The sequence below is a fragment of the Haemaphysalis longicornis genome, unplaced genomic scaffold (assembly GCF_048455015.1).
Source record: "Haemaphysalis longicornis isolate Haplotype H1 unplaced genomic scaffold, Haemaphysalis longicornis Haplotype H1 scaffold_1, whole genome shotgun sequence".
Taxonomy (NCBI): Eukaryota; Metazoa; Arthropoda; class Arachnida; order Ixodida; family Ixodidae; genus Haemaphysalis; species Haemaphysalis longicornis.
Genome location: NW_027526203.1, coordinates 46806972 through 46822097, shown reverse-complemented (window position 1 = coordinate 46822097; position 15126 = coordinate 46806972). Strand labels below are relative to the sequence as shown.

The window sequence follows — 15126 nt, the reverse complement described above, 5'->3', positions numbered from 1 at the left end:
AACAGGTGTCAACACTCAGTTTCCTTTGGATACACAAAAGTCATAAAAGTTGTGAACGGTGAGAGCTCACTGTAGAAGCATCTATAAATGTTTTCCTCGAATAAACAGCTCCTAAGCATTTGGGCACATGAAATAAATGTAAATAAAAACTTTCTGTGAGCTGATCTAACTCAAAATACGCAGACTACAGCTTTTAAACATTGAGAGACAGGCTACTTCCCTCACTCTTCAGCTGGCCATCATGCTTTCAGATTCGTCAATAATCTACGACGGTGAACGCCCGAGCTTCTCCAAGCAGTAACCTCAGCAGGAAGAGGCAAAAGGAACAAGATGCACTGCAGGTTGTTAATTAGGCGACCCGCCTGAGCTTCTAATCTCCCAATCTCCACATGCGGACGTTGGTTCCGGTAAAACGTGCCCGTGCCCGGTTCGAACCTGATCGGCATTGCCTAATGGTGAAATTCAGCTCTAGATACTGAAAATCAGGTGAAATAGGGGAGCTACTGGTGTTAAGGTGCTGGTACGACTAACACCACACATCTGGTGAAAAGTGGTTGAAAAAGTATGTTACTGCTTTGAACCATGGTTTTCTTCCCCCGGATGAAAGCTTTTTCACATCCTAAACATGAAGAGCAACTCACATTACTGGACTGCATGCATGTTTTAGTGTGCTCGATAAGTATTTTTGGTTTAACGTGGTATGGGAGTGCCAGCAATCCCCAAGCCTCACCCCTAGCCCCAACCCTACCTTTGAGCCGTGGAAGGAGCTGCTGGCCAGCTCCAACCTCTCAGACCAGCAACGACTTGGGGCGAAGGCACCGGTGGCAGCACGGTGCAAGGCATCCCGGAATAAGGAAGCCTCCCACCGGGCGGGGTGCCCTAATACCAACACCTCAACTCAAACAAATAAAGTGTATTCATCATCATCACCCCCCCCCCCTTTCCCCCCAATAATAAAAAGTCAACTGTGACATTGGAGCCAACAAACCACACTGAATAACACTGTCCGAAATTCTTTATGAAGGACGTCCCACTGGAGTTTCCTCACTAACATATTTCTCGCTAACTTGTTTTGTATGACGTCGTGATTGTACAGTAACCTGTAATATGATAAATGCTCACATAATAATATGAAAGAAATATACCTTGCGTTATGTCTTACGTTTGAAAATCAAGATAGGCAAAAAGTACCGCAGGGTAACTTTGGACTCGGGGTAACTTTCAGTGCGATAACGCCGATAGAAAATGGAGTAAGAGTTCTTTTAACTACCACTGCGACAGATATGAATGAAAAATTCTATTTTACAACGCTCAAACCTATTTTGCTATAATCAAAGTCAACCCCTCCGCATGGGATAGACAAAAGCAACAAGAACCCAACCTTAGAGACTATGCTTCGGCAAACTGCATGCACAGAAGAGCCAGGAATAGGTTATAAGAGTTGTATTTTACTGCTGGTGTCACAGTGCCTTCCCAATCTGGCAACACTGAACTTAATCACCCGTGAAAGCCGACTGATCAGACCTTGCACCATTCGGTTCACCACCGAGCCGCTCTTCATAAACAATTTGTAAATAGTGCGTGGCGTAGTTCTACCCTTGTTATGTTTGAGCCCAGGGGAGCCTCGGCCATGAAGGCTACTCAAGACAGGTGCCGGAAAGCGAGTGTGTATTTTGAGTGAAGAGAACATGAGATGGCTGTGATCGCCTAAGCCCCTTGAGAAGCGAGAAGCACCGTTTCAAGCCCGACAAGGCATCGCTCAGGCGCGTGTCTTCATCTGGCGATCTCCACTGTCTCGTTTTCTGTTTTCTCACGCGAACATAGCTTGAAATAAACACTCTTACCGCACCTGTGTTGAGTAGTCCTTGTGGCCTAAGCTCACCCGGTCGCCTGGGCCTGAATATAACAAGGGTAGAGCTACGAGACACACCATTTAGGGATTATCAACAGCGGCTCACCCCCAAGGGAGCCGCTGTTGATAATCCCTAAATGGTGTGTCGGATCGGTCGGATAACCACTGCAGTAAGTACCCTGGACCTTTCATGGCCGATAAGGTTCGAACTGGGCGAGGTAATGCATTACCGATAGCGTAGCAACATCCGCGCGTAGAGAACACAAGATAGGAAGCTCATACAACTCACCTGAGCTTCCTTAACCACCTGCAATGGATCTTCTTCCTTTTGCCGCTTTCGTATTGCTTGCAGAAGCTCTTGCGTTCACTGCCGTAGATTAGATTACTGACATTGCCAATTGCACACCAATGCTTTTCCCAAACGAAACCGAAAGCGTTATGGCTGGCTGAAGCGCAAGGGAAGCAGCATGGGAAGCAACCTGTCTCGCAATGTACACAAGCTGTAGTGCTTTAAATAAGATCAGCTCATGGAACGTTTTGGTTTATGATTATTTCATGTGCTCAACCACTGCGGAACCGTTTATTTGAGGAAGAAATTATAGATGCTCCTCCAATGAGCTCTCGCTGGCCACAACTTTTGTGACGTCATACACAGTTGTACCCAAAAGCCGTGCCTGTTTTCACGTTCCTGGCATTTTCTGCCTTATTAAATAACTGCTAGCTGCGAGAATGGTGGATTTAGATTTTTGGCACCGCAATGTACTGATACAGGCCAACTTGTTCCCACCCTTAATGCTCCTTTAAGGAGAGACGTGGGTCTTGAACTTTATTATTTGAGCTAGGGCCATGAAAATTCCTGTGCATAAGAGTCTTGTTTTCCCCGATTTCAAATATGCAATTAGTTTCAAGGTACCATATTTAGTTTTTTGAGTTACAAAGGAAATACTGGAGCCTAATTGGGTCATTTCTTATGCTCCGTTAAGGAACTTTCCAATTGAAATTAAAAAAAAAAAAGTGGAATGAAAATCTAGCCTAAGACCTGCCATGCATGCTGATGCTATTGTCACGAGAAGACGACGAAGAGGGCAACGCAGCTTGGCTCTGTGATCCCAACCTACAACGACGAAGAAGGGTGCGCGCTGCCTGCGCGGGCTCTGGCTTGGCCGCCATGTAAACAAGGTGTAAATACATTGTTCAACTGCCTCATCGTTCATGTCGTCTCTCCTGCCGCCACGTAACACTATTTATGTTTCTGTAAAAATGGTTTAATTAGGTTAATCATGCCGAGTATGCTGTTCCCACAGCCTAACGAGGTCACATTATTGCTGATTACAATTATTTAGTACAATTAATTGGTCCACTAAAAATAGCATCAGCATGCAGGTCATTTCATTCTGAATTCAACAGTGTGAGTTTGGTTGAAATGGTCAAAAAGAAAACCCCCTAAGGCTAGGCACATCGGCAAAAAACGTGAAGCTGAGTAAATTGCAATTGAAGTTTTGACACTGATTGCACAAAATTCTATGAGGGATTCTACAAAATTCTATGAGGGATTCTATGCAATAATGTTTGCAAACATGAAATGTAGTTCTTCCTGAACAAATTGAGATATTAAGTTTCCTACCAATTAGAGGAACAAATACAAAAAATAGAAAGAACGACCGGGGTGTAAATATTTCACGATGTAATGAGAAGACCTTTGGAAAGGCTATGGGAGGCGTCAGCAACATGAGCCACCTCCCTAAGTAGAATTTTTATGGCCCTAAGAAGGGGGCCTTTGTTTGTGCGGCTCCGGATGGGTCCCTTCACAGCTGTCCCGGGCTGTAGTCGCCAGACGTGTCATTCTTGTGCCACCTGGAGAACCTCTCCTTCACACTGCTGCGGCTCTTGTGGGCTGCGTTCGCCTTGTGCAAGCGCAGGCTGTCTTTTTCTATGCTGCAGCGTACAAGGCAGTTGCCGGCGGCATAGCCCAAGCTTGCAGTGACGAACTCCATTGTTGCTCGCCTACCCTGGTTTTACACTGCAACGACCTCTGCAGCAGCCCTCTTCACACTGTTCAGGGAGGCCTTGGAGTCCTGATGACAGAGTGGAGGCTCTCGCTGGCATTCTGGCTCATCCCATCAGTGCCAGCACGTCTTTGTTGCTCAGCCTGGTGAACACTGGCTCCAGGGCAACCCGAACGCAGTCGGGAAGGGGGTTCCTGTGTGCAGGTGGATCCTCGCCGTTAGCAAGAGCTCAGTTGTACTCGCACCATCACTCATCCCCGTCAAGACCCTTGCTGTGGTTTGGTGCACTGTCCATGGACGTCATGTGCAAGAGCGTTGCTTCCACTGCCCTCTTCATCCCTGGCACATCATTGCAGTTGCTGCTAAGGGCATAGCCGCAGTAGCTCTGAATCTTCTTAATTCAGTCTTGCGTCAGCCGGGCTCTACCTCCGAGTGACTCCCCCTGAGCCTTGGTCTTGTCAAGAAGACCACGCAGTTTTGTTCCCATCCTTTTGGCCACGTGGAAGATGCAGTCCTTTTTACAGATACTGATGAAGCCGTACACTCTTGCTGCAGTCAGCGCATAGAAAGTGTGGCAGTCTCCATTGCAAACAACGGTGGTGTATCGGAGTCCACACTTGGCCAGGGATCTTTGAAACATGAACAGTGCAGCCTCTACCTCCATCCGGCCTGCATTGCAGTCAATGTTCCTCTGGCACTCGTGGGCTACGTACCAGTCACTGTACCCATCATCGAGCTTGGGTCCGAGGGCACAACTGAGGCAAAAGTTGGACAACACTACAAGGTCCAAGACCAATTCTGAGTAGAGCTCTATGATGCACCAAACGCCAATGGGGGAGCTTCGCCCTCGAGTCATCCAAGACCCGTCAAAGATGACATCAATATTGCCAACTGGGTTCAAGAGATCCGCGTAGATAGTCTTGACAACTGCTGCACTGGCAGCTTAACTTGTAGTTGATGAGGCTTCACAGGCTTGAACAAGCTTGGTTTTCAAATGCCCCTGGAAAGTCTTCCGGTGCAGGCCACGGTGGAACAGGTTCATGCACGCGCTGAAGTCTGCACGGGCTGTCACACCTATGCCAATCGACTGTATTCCCTTCATGGCCCTTATATTCACTTCAAAGGGAGTGATATCTGCTGTCCCAGCAACCCTTGGGGAGGAGAACTTTCTTCTCTAAATCGCACGTGGTGCAAACGAACACAAGCTTGACTGCCAAGCCATATTCCTTACCCTTGCCCTCAGTCAGCGTCAGGGGTCCCGCACCGCTGCTACAGCACTTCGCCTGCACGGTGAAGTCGTTCAAGACATTCATGTCCACAAAAACAAAATCAATTCTAGCATCGCTTGCCTGGCTTGACACCGAGAAGGTCGAACTTCCACTGGGTCGCCGACTTTCCCGACAACGCTTGCTGGCATTGTTATGATCGTTTGACGCGCTGCTGCTGCTCGGTCGTGGAGTAGAATGCAGTGTAGACGCGCTCCGCTCTGCCTGCACTTGACGAACAACCGTTGCTACAACTCGGGGTCGCGATGCCATCGGCAGGCAACTCCGCTGACATTCCCAGCAGATCCGGAGAGTTTCGTTGATCCACTGAATCTGGCAGGGCTGATTGCGACGCTGCGCTTGCACGTGACACCGTTTTTATGTTCCAGACTTGTTTCGATGTTTTTCAGAACGCTTTCGGCGTGCTCGCTTTCAACTGAACATCGCCCAGCATATTGAAAACGTAGACCTGCAACTTTTCGCACAGAGAAACAATGTTCAACACAAGCGCAAACAACCACTCGTCGGAGGAAACATGAGCGGTCGACCGCGGGGGAAAAACAACAAACAACGATGCGCGTAGATCACCGCAATGGACGCCGCCGGGAACCCCATGAGGCACCCCATGAGGAACCCCATGAGCAGACGACGCGGAGAGCGGGCGAGCCGAGAGGAGGAAAGGAGCAAAAAGGCGGAGAGGTGCATCTAGGCCAACGGCAGAAGGGCGCGCGCTCGCACGTGCTCTGATGTAGCCATTGAGCGGAGGAGCGACAAATCAGCTATTGTTATCTGCCCTTTGAAAATACAAAGAAAACAGACGTTCCACGAAGTCGTCGCGAAAGAGAAGGACATGGGAAGATAGAGAAGAGAAGCAGCTTTCAAACAAGACCAAAATGGCCGCCATCAACGGAGCGGTTGCAGGCAGAGCGGGGCGCGAATTGCGACTAACTTTTACTCTGAACTCGCATTTTTAGCGAAGTGCAGGCATTGTATTTATCTTTTTTTTTTATACTTAGACTTCAAATTTGACGATGAAACTTTTCAGGCAGGTACTTCAGAGTATATATAACCTGAATGTCATTTTCAAAAAAATGCCAAATTCCGCTCTGACCATTTCAAGACCCACGTCTCCCCTTTTTTTCTCTCCCCGTGTTGGCTAAAAAACGAGGCAGTTTGTCATCTACCAAGTTCCATGTGCGGGAGATTACAAGTACGCATTTTATGTCAGTTGGCACCAATAAATTTAACACCATATTTACTCGAACCTAATGGGCATGCGACTGACGATTCCAAGAAAGAGAAGCACATAACTTTGTACCACAAGGGAAGCTGCTCCTTAACACTGGAAGCTCACTCACTGTGCTAAAACAGCTCTCTGCCACTCTTGAATGGCAGCTTACTGTACACATTCGCGTGTACGTATACCACCCCTGAACTCGACTTGCAAGAATTCAGAAGAAAAATCAATGCTCTTTAGAGGCTATCGTGGAACGGCACTGCTTGCCGAGAAAGGGGCAAGTTGCATTATGTTCCCTTTTAGCACTCCTGCTCTCACGGTCGGCAGATAGCAAGTGCCCCATTTTTGCCCCAAGTATTCCAAACATATCAAGCTCAGCAGAGGGGCCCCTCGTGCAGACTGTGCCCCTGCAGATAGCATGCCCACACCAAACCGCTTGGGAGCGCAAGGGGAAAGTGCAGAAGCAGCTAGGCAGCTACCATTCTTGTTCTGCATGGAAGGGTAAAGACGTTCCCAAGCTGTGCCAGACCCTGTAATCGCCTTCTACCTGGAGGGACTTCTGTCCCACACTTTCATCCAAAAGACTCCCCCGAATCCCTAAAATTCCCTAGACAGCCAGTTGTCTTGTCCCCCTCTCATTAGGGTACCTGTGCGAAGAGCTCCTGCTGCTGCCGCAGCAGTTCCTCCTCGGGAATGCCGAGGTTCTCGAGGCGGGTGCTCTGGCGGCGCCGCTTGGCCGCCACCGCCTTGCAGTCCTTGAGCACCGCCTCTGCATCCTGCCGGTATGCTCCGAAGCCCAGGCTGTCCAGCGCTGCGTAGTTAGAGAGAAGGAGAAGAATAAGGAACTTCACCATGACCCTCAAATCAATTTACTGATGAGGGACAAATACAGTAGCACAGTCGATCCCAGATTTATGGAGCCCGGATATATCGAACTACAGTTGAAACTCTTTATAAGAGACACGTACCAAGGAGCAGTTTCTGTTTCTTATACGAGAGGTCTCTTATAAGCAGGGAACTGTGCTTTCATTTACTGATCTACCTGTACTTCAATGTGGACACCCTAAGACTAAAATAAGCACAAAAGAGCACTGCAGCATGTTGCAAAAGGTTTTTTCTAATATATGTTTTGAACCCAGAACCGACGAAATAGTTCCGAATTAGTTTGCTTCATGACTATTTTACAACTTCTACAAGCTTTCTCTTCTTTCACTGTTTGCTGAAGACAAACTGTAGATGTTGAGTTCACAAGCCTGATGAATAGCCAGAGCGCACAGCTTCTCCTGCTGTGAGCTCAGGCTATTCATGACACTTGCAGGACTCGACATCTGCGATGCTTCTTGATGAGGAGCTACACAATTGGGAGCCCCCACTGCACACTCCTGATATTCTTCGCTTGTGCAGAAGTCCGCATGCACAGTCGCACTCGTACGCATGACGGTAAGCTTTAACCACTTCTGTACATTGCATTTCTATAGGCAAAGCTCCTCGTCATTGTTTCATACTGACTGATCCACTGTGTTTGCTGAAGATATAATAAAGAACGACTGCAGGCGTCTGTCATCCCCTTTGATTCTAAAAAGGATGCAACTGCAGTTAGTGACTGGTAGCGTCGAATCCCAAGTTAAAATGTCTGTTACAAGTGAGTTTATTGAGCAAAACTTAAGGACAACTTGTCCTTTATAACCATCTTCATCCGATGTCTGTTATAAAAGAGGCCAATTTGACAGGAAAGATAGGGCAGCCACCCAAGTGGGTGAATTGTGTCTCTTATACGCGACTGTGTCTTACATCCATGCCTCGCATAACCAGGTTCAACTGTATTGCATACATCGGACAGCGTGACCATCCCCTCAGAAATCTTGTGCAAAAGTATAGCACTGTTGTACTCGTATATCAAATTCCTGGTTACAGGCAGATTCAATGCATCGAATGCCCCACCGCAAATGCCCCTGCAAGTGCGCTTCTCCTGATGCGGTTCCGGCAATGACTTCTCACCCGCACTTCCACACTTGGCAAGAGGGAGGTGCTATCGCGTCAGTTGAGGGACCTTCAACACCTGCTCACATGATAACAAGGACGCAGGGAGTGACAGGGTGCAGCAGGCAGTCAAGGAGGAGGGGAAACCAGTCGGAGGCACTCGGTGTTGCGTGTGTGAACCTGCTTGATCCTCTACTTGCACGCACAGGCCAGAATCAGCAGACCCTCAGCCTGGTGCAAACATGCCCAGGGGTGAGACAGCATAAACAGATTTTGGAGCAGTGAAATCTCGATTCTGGAGCAGAAGAACCTTGATTTGGAGCAGTTAACAACATTTCTTATGTCATCTTAGGAGCCCAAAAAACAATTTTGGCAAGTTGGGGTGACAAGTGCACTTTTAATTCGGTTTTTAAGGTCCATAGCACCGCAACAGCATTCAAAGAAAGTTTTTTCTAACCGAGTATCACAAGGTACGAACTGCACTACCTTTTTACAAACTTTTTAAATTCTGAGGCTTTAATTATAGACAGCATGGAGTTCTGTTCAAAATATCAAATTAAAAAAATTGGCTGCGTATCTGCTCCTTTCGTTGCAAATGTCGACAAAAGACGATAGTTCTTGCCGACATTTCCCAAGTAAATGCCTCCCTTCGCTTTCCCGCTCACCTCTCATGCTGTTCCTCTTCCGTCGCGCCCCTCTCAAGGTAAACTCGCTGAAGTTCTGCTCAAGTCGATTTAAATTTACCGCGTTCCACTCCTTCAGGCCGGGTGCCTCGATGCCAGCACTGTCGTACGGAGGAGACGCGCGTGAATTGAGGCGTCCTACTTCAATGCTAATAGCACCGCATTTCCCTAGTCCAAGTGCGTTCCAAGCAGAACGTGGAGCCTATCTAGTGAAACCTTTTCCGCTTGATTTCTTAAAATGCCGCCAGAAGCTATAGTGGCGCGGGCAACAGCAGGTGACGGCGGAGTGAATTTTTTTTCTGCAGTAGATGTAGTATTTCATTTCGTAAAAATTGAGCATCTATGCTTTTTAATAAAAAAACACTGCAAATATCGCTTGTGTATTATTTTGTGGTCTTATATTTGCGTAATGTCTTCTTCTTGTTCAACAATGTTGACAAGTATGAACATTACACCAGACTTAGACAGGCAGATTTAGCTGTGACTATATAAGACTATTGCGGAGGCCTTGTTTTACTTTGGCCGGGTGGCTGAATCAGGTCACAGACAGACAGACAGACAAAAATTTCTGGGTTTAAGTAGCCCAAGAAAGACTATTGTCCTTAAAACTCGGCAACCGTAAGGCGTTTTTATTATCATTTGCATGCTGAAATTATTATTTTTGTAATCTCAGGCTGTGCTCTATGGACAAGTGTTGAGCCACAGCAAAAGTTGTGAAAAGCAAAGTGACGGTTGTACCACTAACAGCCCCCTCCCATTTCAATCCCCGAGGAGCATGTTCACCACGATCGTAATTCGAGTAAGTGCACATGTTAAAGATTCCCACGTGGTCAAAATAAATCCGGATCCTTCCACTACAGCGCGCCTCATCGCGTGTGTAGCGTCGGAGCGCTAAACCTCATAATCAATCAATCAATTCGAGTAACGTTGGTATGTTTAGCCACCTCGCTTTTGATGATAAATTTCACTTCAGATAGATTATTATTATTACTAGGGTGCATTAATAACTAGTCCCGCTATCAGACGCTGCTTGAACATTGCGCGGCTGGACTGTGCCGCGACTTCTGTCGTGTCGATCGTACCATTCGTACCACTGGCGACCTCGCTGTCAAACGCAGCAATAACTCGACGCTTTATAACACCGCAATGTGCCCCAAAGTTTACTTAACGCACGCATTGCGCCTCCCACAAGGATGAACTATGGCAAAGCACGGGTGTTACGTTGTTTTCGATGAACTCCGTCTTTCGAGCCGGGCAACTTGTGAAACAGATCATCCGAATAAATGAAAACCCAGCCACCCACTCAATCTAAACCAGAGCAGAGATCGGTAAAACGAACTGAGTGCCGGAACAACGAGCGGCCGCTTCACCCAGCACCATGTTTTCCATTCTCCATACCAAGACGGCGGCACCCAGTGGTGCGGTTCCACAGATACGGCGCTCCGAGTTTTTTCATCAACTTGCACAAATAGTTTGTCGCCTCAGCTGACGCAAGTATTTTTCTACGGCACTTTGCAATGGTTTTCGATGAGAAAACTTCAGAAATGCACAGAATATAATGTGTGCAACTCGCCCATGTGAGGTCAGAAAAAAGCTATCACTAAGACTTTTTTTTTATGCGCGTTTTTTTTTTTTGACGGATTGATCAATCAATCAAACCTCTAAAAACAGCATCATGTTGGGTGTGCTTGAGAATTATGCTGGCAAGTTGGCATTTTCCCCTACCCAAACTGACGTGCACGTCAAAATTGTTTTCCAGAATGTTTTGGAGCAGTTCGGCGCAATGGACCTTTTTCCAGTAGCGCTCTGCGCATGCGCTGCTCTGGCTCCCAGCAACCAATCCGCCATTCTTGGGGGGCTAGCGGTGGCTCAGTGGCTAAGGCGTTGCGCTGCTGAGCACGAGGTCGCGGGTTCGATTCCCGGCCGCGGCGGCCGCTTTTCTGATGGAGGCGAAAAGCAAAAACGCCCGTGTGTACGAGATTTCGGCGCACAATAAAGATCCCCAGGTGGTCAAAATTAATCCGAAGCCCTCCATTACGGCGCGCCTCATCGCCTGCGTTGCGTCGGCGCGTTAAACCCCCCAATCAATCAAATCAATTCTTGGGGGGGTAGATGTAAACAAAACGAAACCATGTTGGATTAGCCTGTTTCGAACACCGAGCCAGCTAAGTGCTTCTCCGTTTTCGAGCTTTGATAGCGGGTGACAGGTAGGTGCCACGGCTGCCATAGAAAAATTTCTCTGCCACCAAAACCATGCCTGGGGCAGCTTCCTCAACTGCGCAGGGCCGGTGGGAAAAAAGGGGGCGTGTTCTTCTATAATCCCCCAAGTGTGGTTCATGTGGCTGCCACAAGAGGGCTACGCTACTGGAAAAAGGTCCATTTTTGCAATTTTCAAGCTTCTGGAGCAGCTGGGCGCAGCAGAACTGATTTGTATCAGAACTGTGCAATATGCGCAGCTGTCTCACCCCTGCATGCCTCTTATGATACAGGCATGAGCCAGGCAAGCTACAAAGGTGGGGGAAAAGCACATCATGCCTCTGGTGATGCACAGGGCGTTCATCCCCTGGGCACGTCTCGGCTAGTGATCGTTAAATTCCAAGCCGTGCTGGTAGGCTTATCCGACGCAGTTTACAGCTGACAACATGGCAGAAGTGTGGCATTTACACTACTGGCATATCGAGAATGCCTAGCAACGATAACGTCAAATGGCAAGCATCTTTTTTCAGAGAACTGAAACAAACTGGTTTGAATTCCAATCTTGGAGATCGTCCAATCACAGTATACCTCATATGGACACCACTGCTTCAATTGGCGCGGCTACCGCAGACCATGCATGGTAGTTTTCTTCTTTCGGGCATTGTAATATAAGTGTCGCCTTATTGAATAGAGAAAGGATGAAAAGTGCATTTATTTGAGCCAGTCTATGCAATGCAAGCAAAAAAAGAAGCTTGACAAATTCATTTTAACGTCCCTTTGCAGGACACCTGCGAAGCTTTTTTTACAGGTACTTTTCTACCACTACATCGATTCGGTTGCTGTGGTGCCACCAAACAACGCCGACAAGAAGTGTGGAAATGAGCTTCCCAGGTCAGGTTAGACAACATCTGCCTTAAAACTTGTGCAACACGGCATTTTTTTGCTGCCCTCGTTGTCCCTTTGTCATCAGTGACAGTGGGTTAGCACAAGAATGAAACAAACAAGAAAATTGCCCGCAACCCGAACATTTCCGAGAGTCAGTTATAATACCATGGAGCTTTATCTTGCAGCAACCTCACGGCACAACTCTCACACTACCACATTTACTCGCGTAAGGAACCCACTTTTTTTTCCAGAAAATTCGGCATGAATTTGGGGGGAGGGTTCATTATGCAGGAAAAAATTGCAACAGATTTTTTAAAAGTTGAAATTCCACGCAATAAAGTTGCTAAGAGAAGCGCGTCAGAGCCTTACCATTTTCGTAAAAACACCTGGGTGATTATGTAATGGAATTTATTTTTTATTCTGAACATGCCAGTGAAGCAGAACATTCAGTGGAGCTGTCCTCCTCACTAAAGTCACTTGTGGCTTCACATTCCAAAACTTTTCTCACACCCGGAAACTTTCCTTTTTTTGGGCCCACAAAAACGCACGACGATCCTTGTCCACCGACCAAAAACCTTGTTTTCGCCCCTAGCGTACACACAGTGGGTCAACACTGAAGTGCCGCCCAGCCGCCCGGTTTCCATGTGCATCAACGCATGCTCCACCAACTTCAGTTTAAAACCGTCTGTGCAGCTCATGTACTGGCCCATCGTACGGCACGCACCAGGAGCACAAAAAAAGGTTGGAACACAGCTGAACAACAACACCACGGAGCATCATGGTAAAGTCGCGGAACAGGAAGAGCAGGGAAAGAGTGTGGAGTACATTTTGCGCTTTGTTCGCACGCTGCAATGTTTTTATGGCGCAAGGTTTGTGTTGTGTTCAGCAGGTGGCGCACTGCAAGCGCGCAATTTTTAAATTGTGAGCCACAGCACTCCTGCTCTTGTCTCCGGCAAGTGTTGAGATTTCTTTTTGTTGGAATGCGTTTTTAGCATTTATGCGTGTACTGTGGCGTGATATCAAGATACTGCGATCGTCTACAGCAGCGGAAACCATGCTGAGATAAAAACATATCCCCGCTGCATTTTTTATTCACAGTGACAAAAAAGTAAATTCTCAAGAAGAAAAGTGGGCGGAGGGTTCATAACGCGAGTGGGTCTATTAGGCGAGTAAATACAGTATATGGTTCATTGCTCTTCTTAATCACCCACACCTGAGAACGACCGAATCATGTCCAACACATCAAACATGTTAAACTGCACATTTTTGTCTTTGGCCCTTGGTATTGAGCACACCTGAGCATGCAAGAAAAGTCCAATTTCTTCTGTTGCCGAATTTTTCCAAACATTCACACCTTGTTTTTCTAATGCTGTTCACAAAACCAAGTGAGCATCGCTTTGTCAATGTCCAGAAAGGCCGCAGCAGCCACTGTATTGTTTTGTGCATGTGTGCCATGAAAGGGTGGTGGCCTTGTTTTTCAAAATGGTAGGGAGCGAGCTGCACGCAGTTTCTAACTTGTCGGTGCTATCCTCTCTTCCTCTACTCGGACCACTGACATGGGCAATGATGGCTGCCTTATCTTGCAGGGATAAAAATGTCTGCTTTTGGGCTGGCGGATGCTTGTTTTCGAGTGCAAACAAGCTGATCACTACATGCACAATGAACGCACCCGTGCTGTTCAGCAGTACATGGCTAGCCTACCCCAAGCTGCGCCATGAGTCACCACCCTGACCACCCATGACCTGACAATTCAGAGGCACAGAGGATAAGCTGTGTCGCCCCCTGGCGATATCGCTGCGAGGCTGTCTCCCCAGCCACCTGCTGCACAGCCTTTTTTGTAAACAAATATGGCTGCAGCCATGCAAGTGCACCGTGGCAGAAGTTCACGTCAACTTAGAACACACACAAAAAAATTCATTTGAGCACTTTTTGCACACTGTTAGCCTCGAATGGGCAGATAACATGACAACCACACCTGAAGCGAATTTCGTTAATGTGGGGTCGCTGTCTGAAAACATTTCGTTGCTGTCCTTACCCGCATGGCACTGCGTGGTCTTTGTTAAACACAAAGGGATATAAAGCACAGTTGTGTGAATATTGGAAACTTTATATCCCTTTGTGCTTAACAAGGACCACGGAATGCCATGCAAGTAAAGCCTTGATACAACGAACGTCAATACCACGAGATCCTCCATATAACTAAGTCACAAGGTGTAAATGTGAACTTCTGCCCCAGCACACTTGCATGGCTGCAGCCATATTTGTTTACAAAAAAAGACTGTGCAGCAGGTGGCTGGGGAGATAGCCTCGCAGTGATATCCCCAGGGGGCGACACAGCTTATCCCCTGTGCCTCTGAATTTTCAGGTCATGCGTGGTCAGGGTGGTGACTCATGGCGCAGCTTGGGGTAGGCTAGCCTTTTTAGTGAATGTTTGTTGGAGTCCAGGGACTTGGTTGTTATGAAATTGCACCGACACTTACCTCGCTGTATGGAGACTGAACATACACGGTTTCCAATGGACTTTAGGTTATTTACACCTTGTGACTTAGTTATATGGAGCATCTCGTGGTTTTGACGTTTGTTGCATCAAGGCTTTACTCGCATGGCACTCCGTGGCCCTTGTTAAGCACAAAGGGATATAAAGCACAGGTGTGGGAATATTGGAATATTGGAATATTCAATTGGAATTATTTGGCATTTGATTCAATTCGAAAGACACTGTTATAATTTGCAATATCCCTTCCCCTCACCACAATTTTTAGAAAGTATTGAGAACGTTTCGCAACCGCAAAGTCTGAAAGCGTATACGCTGCGAATGGTTGGTGCTTTTGCAAAGGCTGTACAGTCAAACCCTGTGAAAATGAAATCAAACGACTAAGAAATTCCTTCAGCAATGAAATATTTTCAAATAAAAAATATGGAAATTTGCTGAAGACTTGAAAATATTTCATTGCCGAAGGAAGGACGACGGCGGTGGCCTGGACCCCGTGCGGCGGGGCCCCGGCCGGACCTGCGGCTGATG

The 15126-nt window shown here is 47.3% G+C and overlaps 1 protein-coding gene across 2 annotated transcripts in view; it reads right to left on the bottom strand.

The window, feature by feature from the left end:
• The window catches only part of LOC144176169 (protein Dr1-like), an 85811-nt gene that overhangs the window by 37451 nt on the left and 33234 nt on the right, over positions 1–15126 (bottom strand). For both annotated transcript variants that reach the window (XM_077705199.1, XM_077705200.1), the window contains one exon: positions 7008–7171. In XM_077705199.1, the coding sequence (XP_077561325.1) occupies positions 7008–7171 (164 nt within the window). The remainder of the gene's footprint in view (positions 1–7007; positions 7172–15126) is intronic.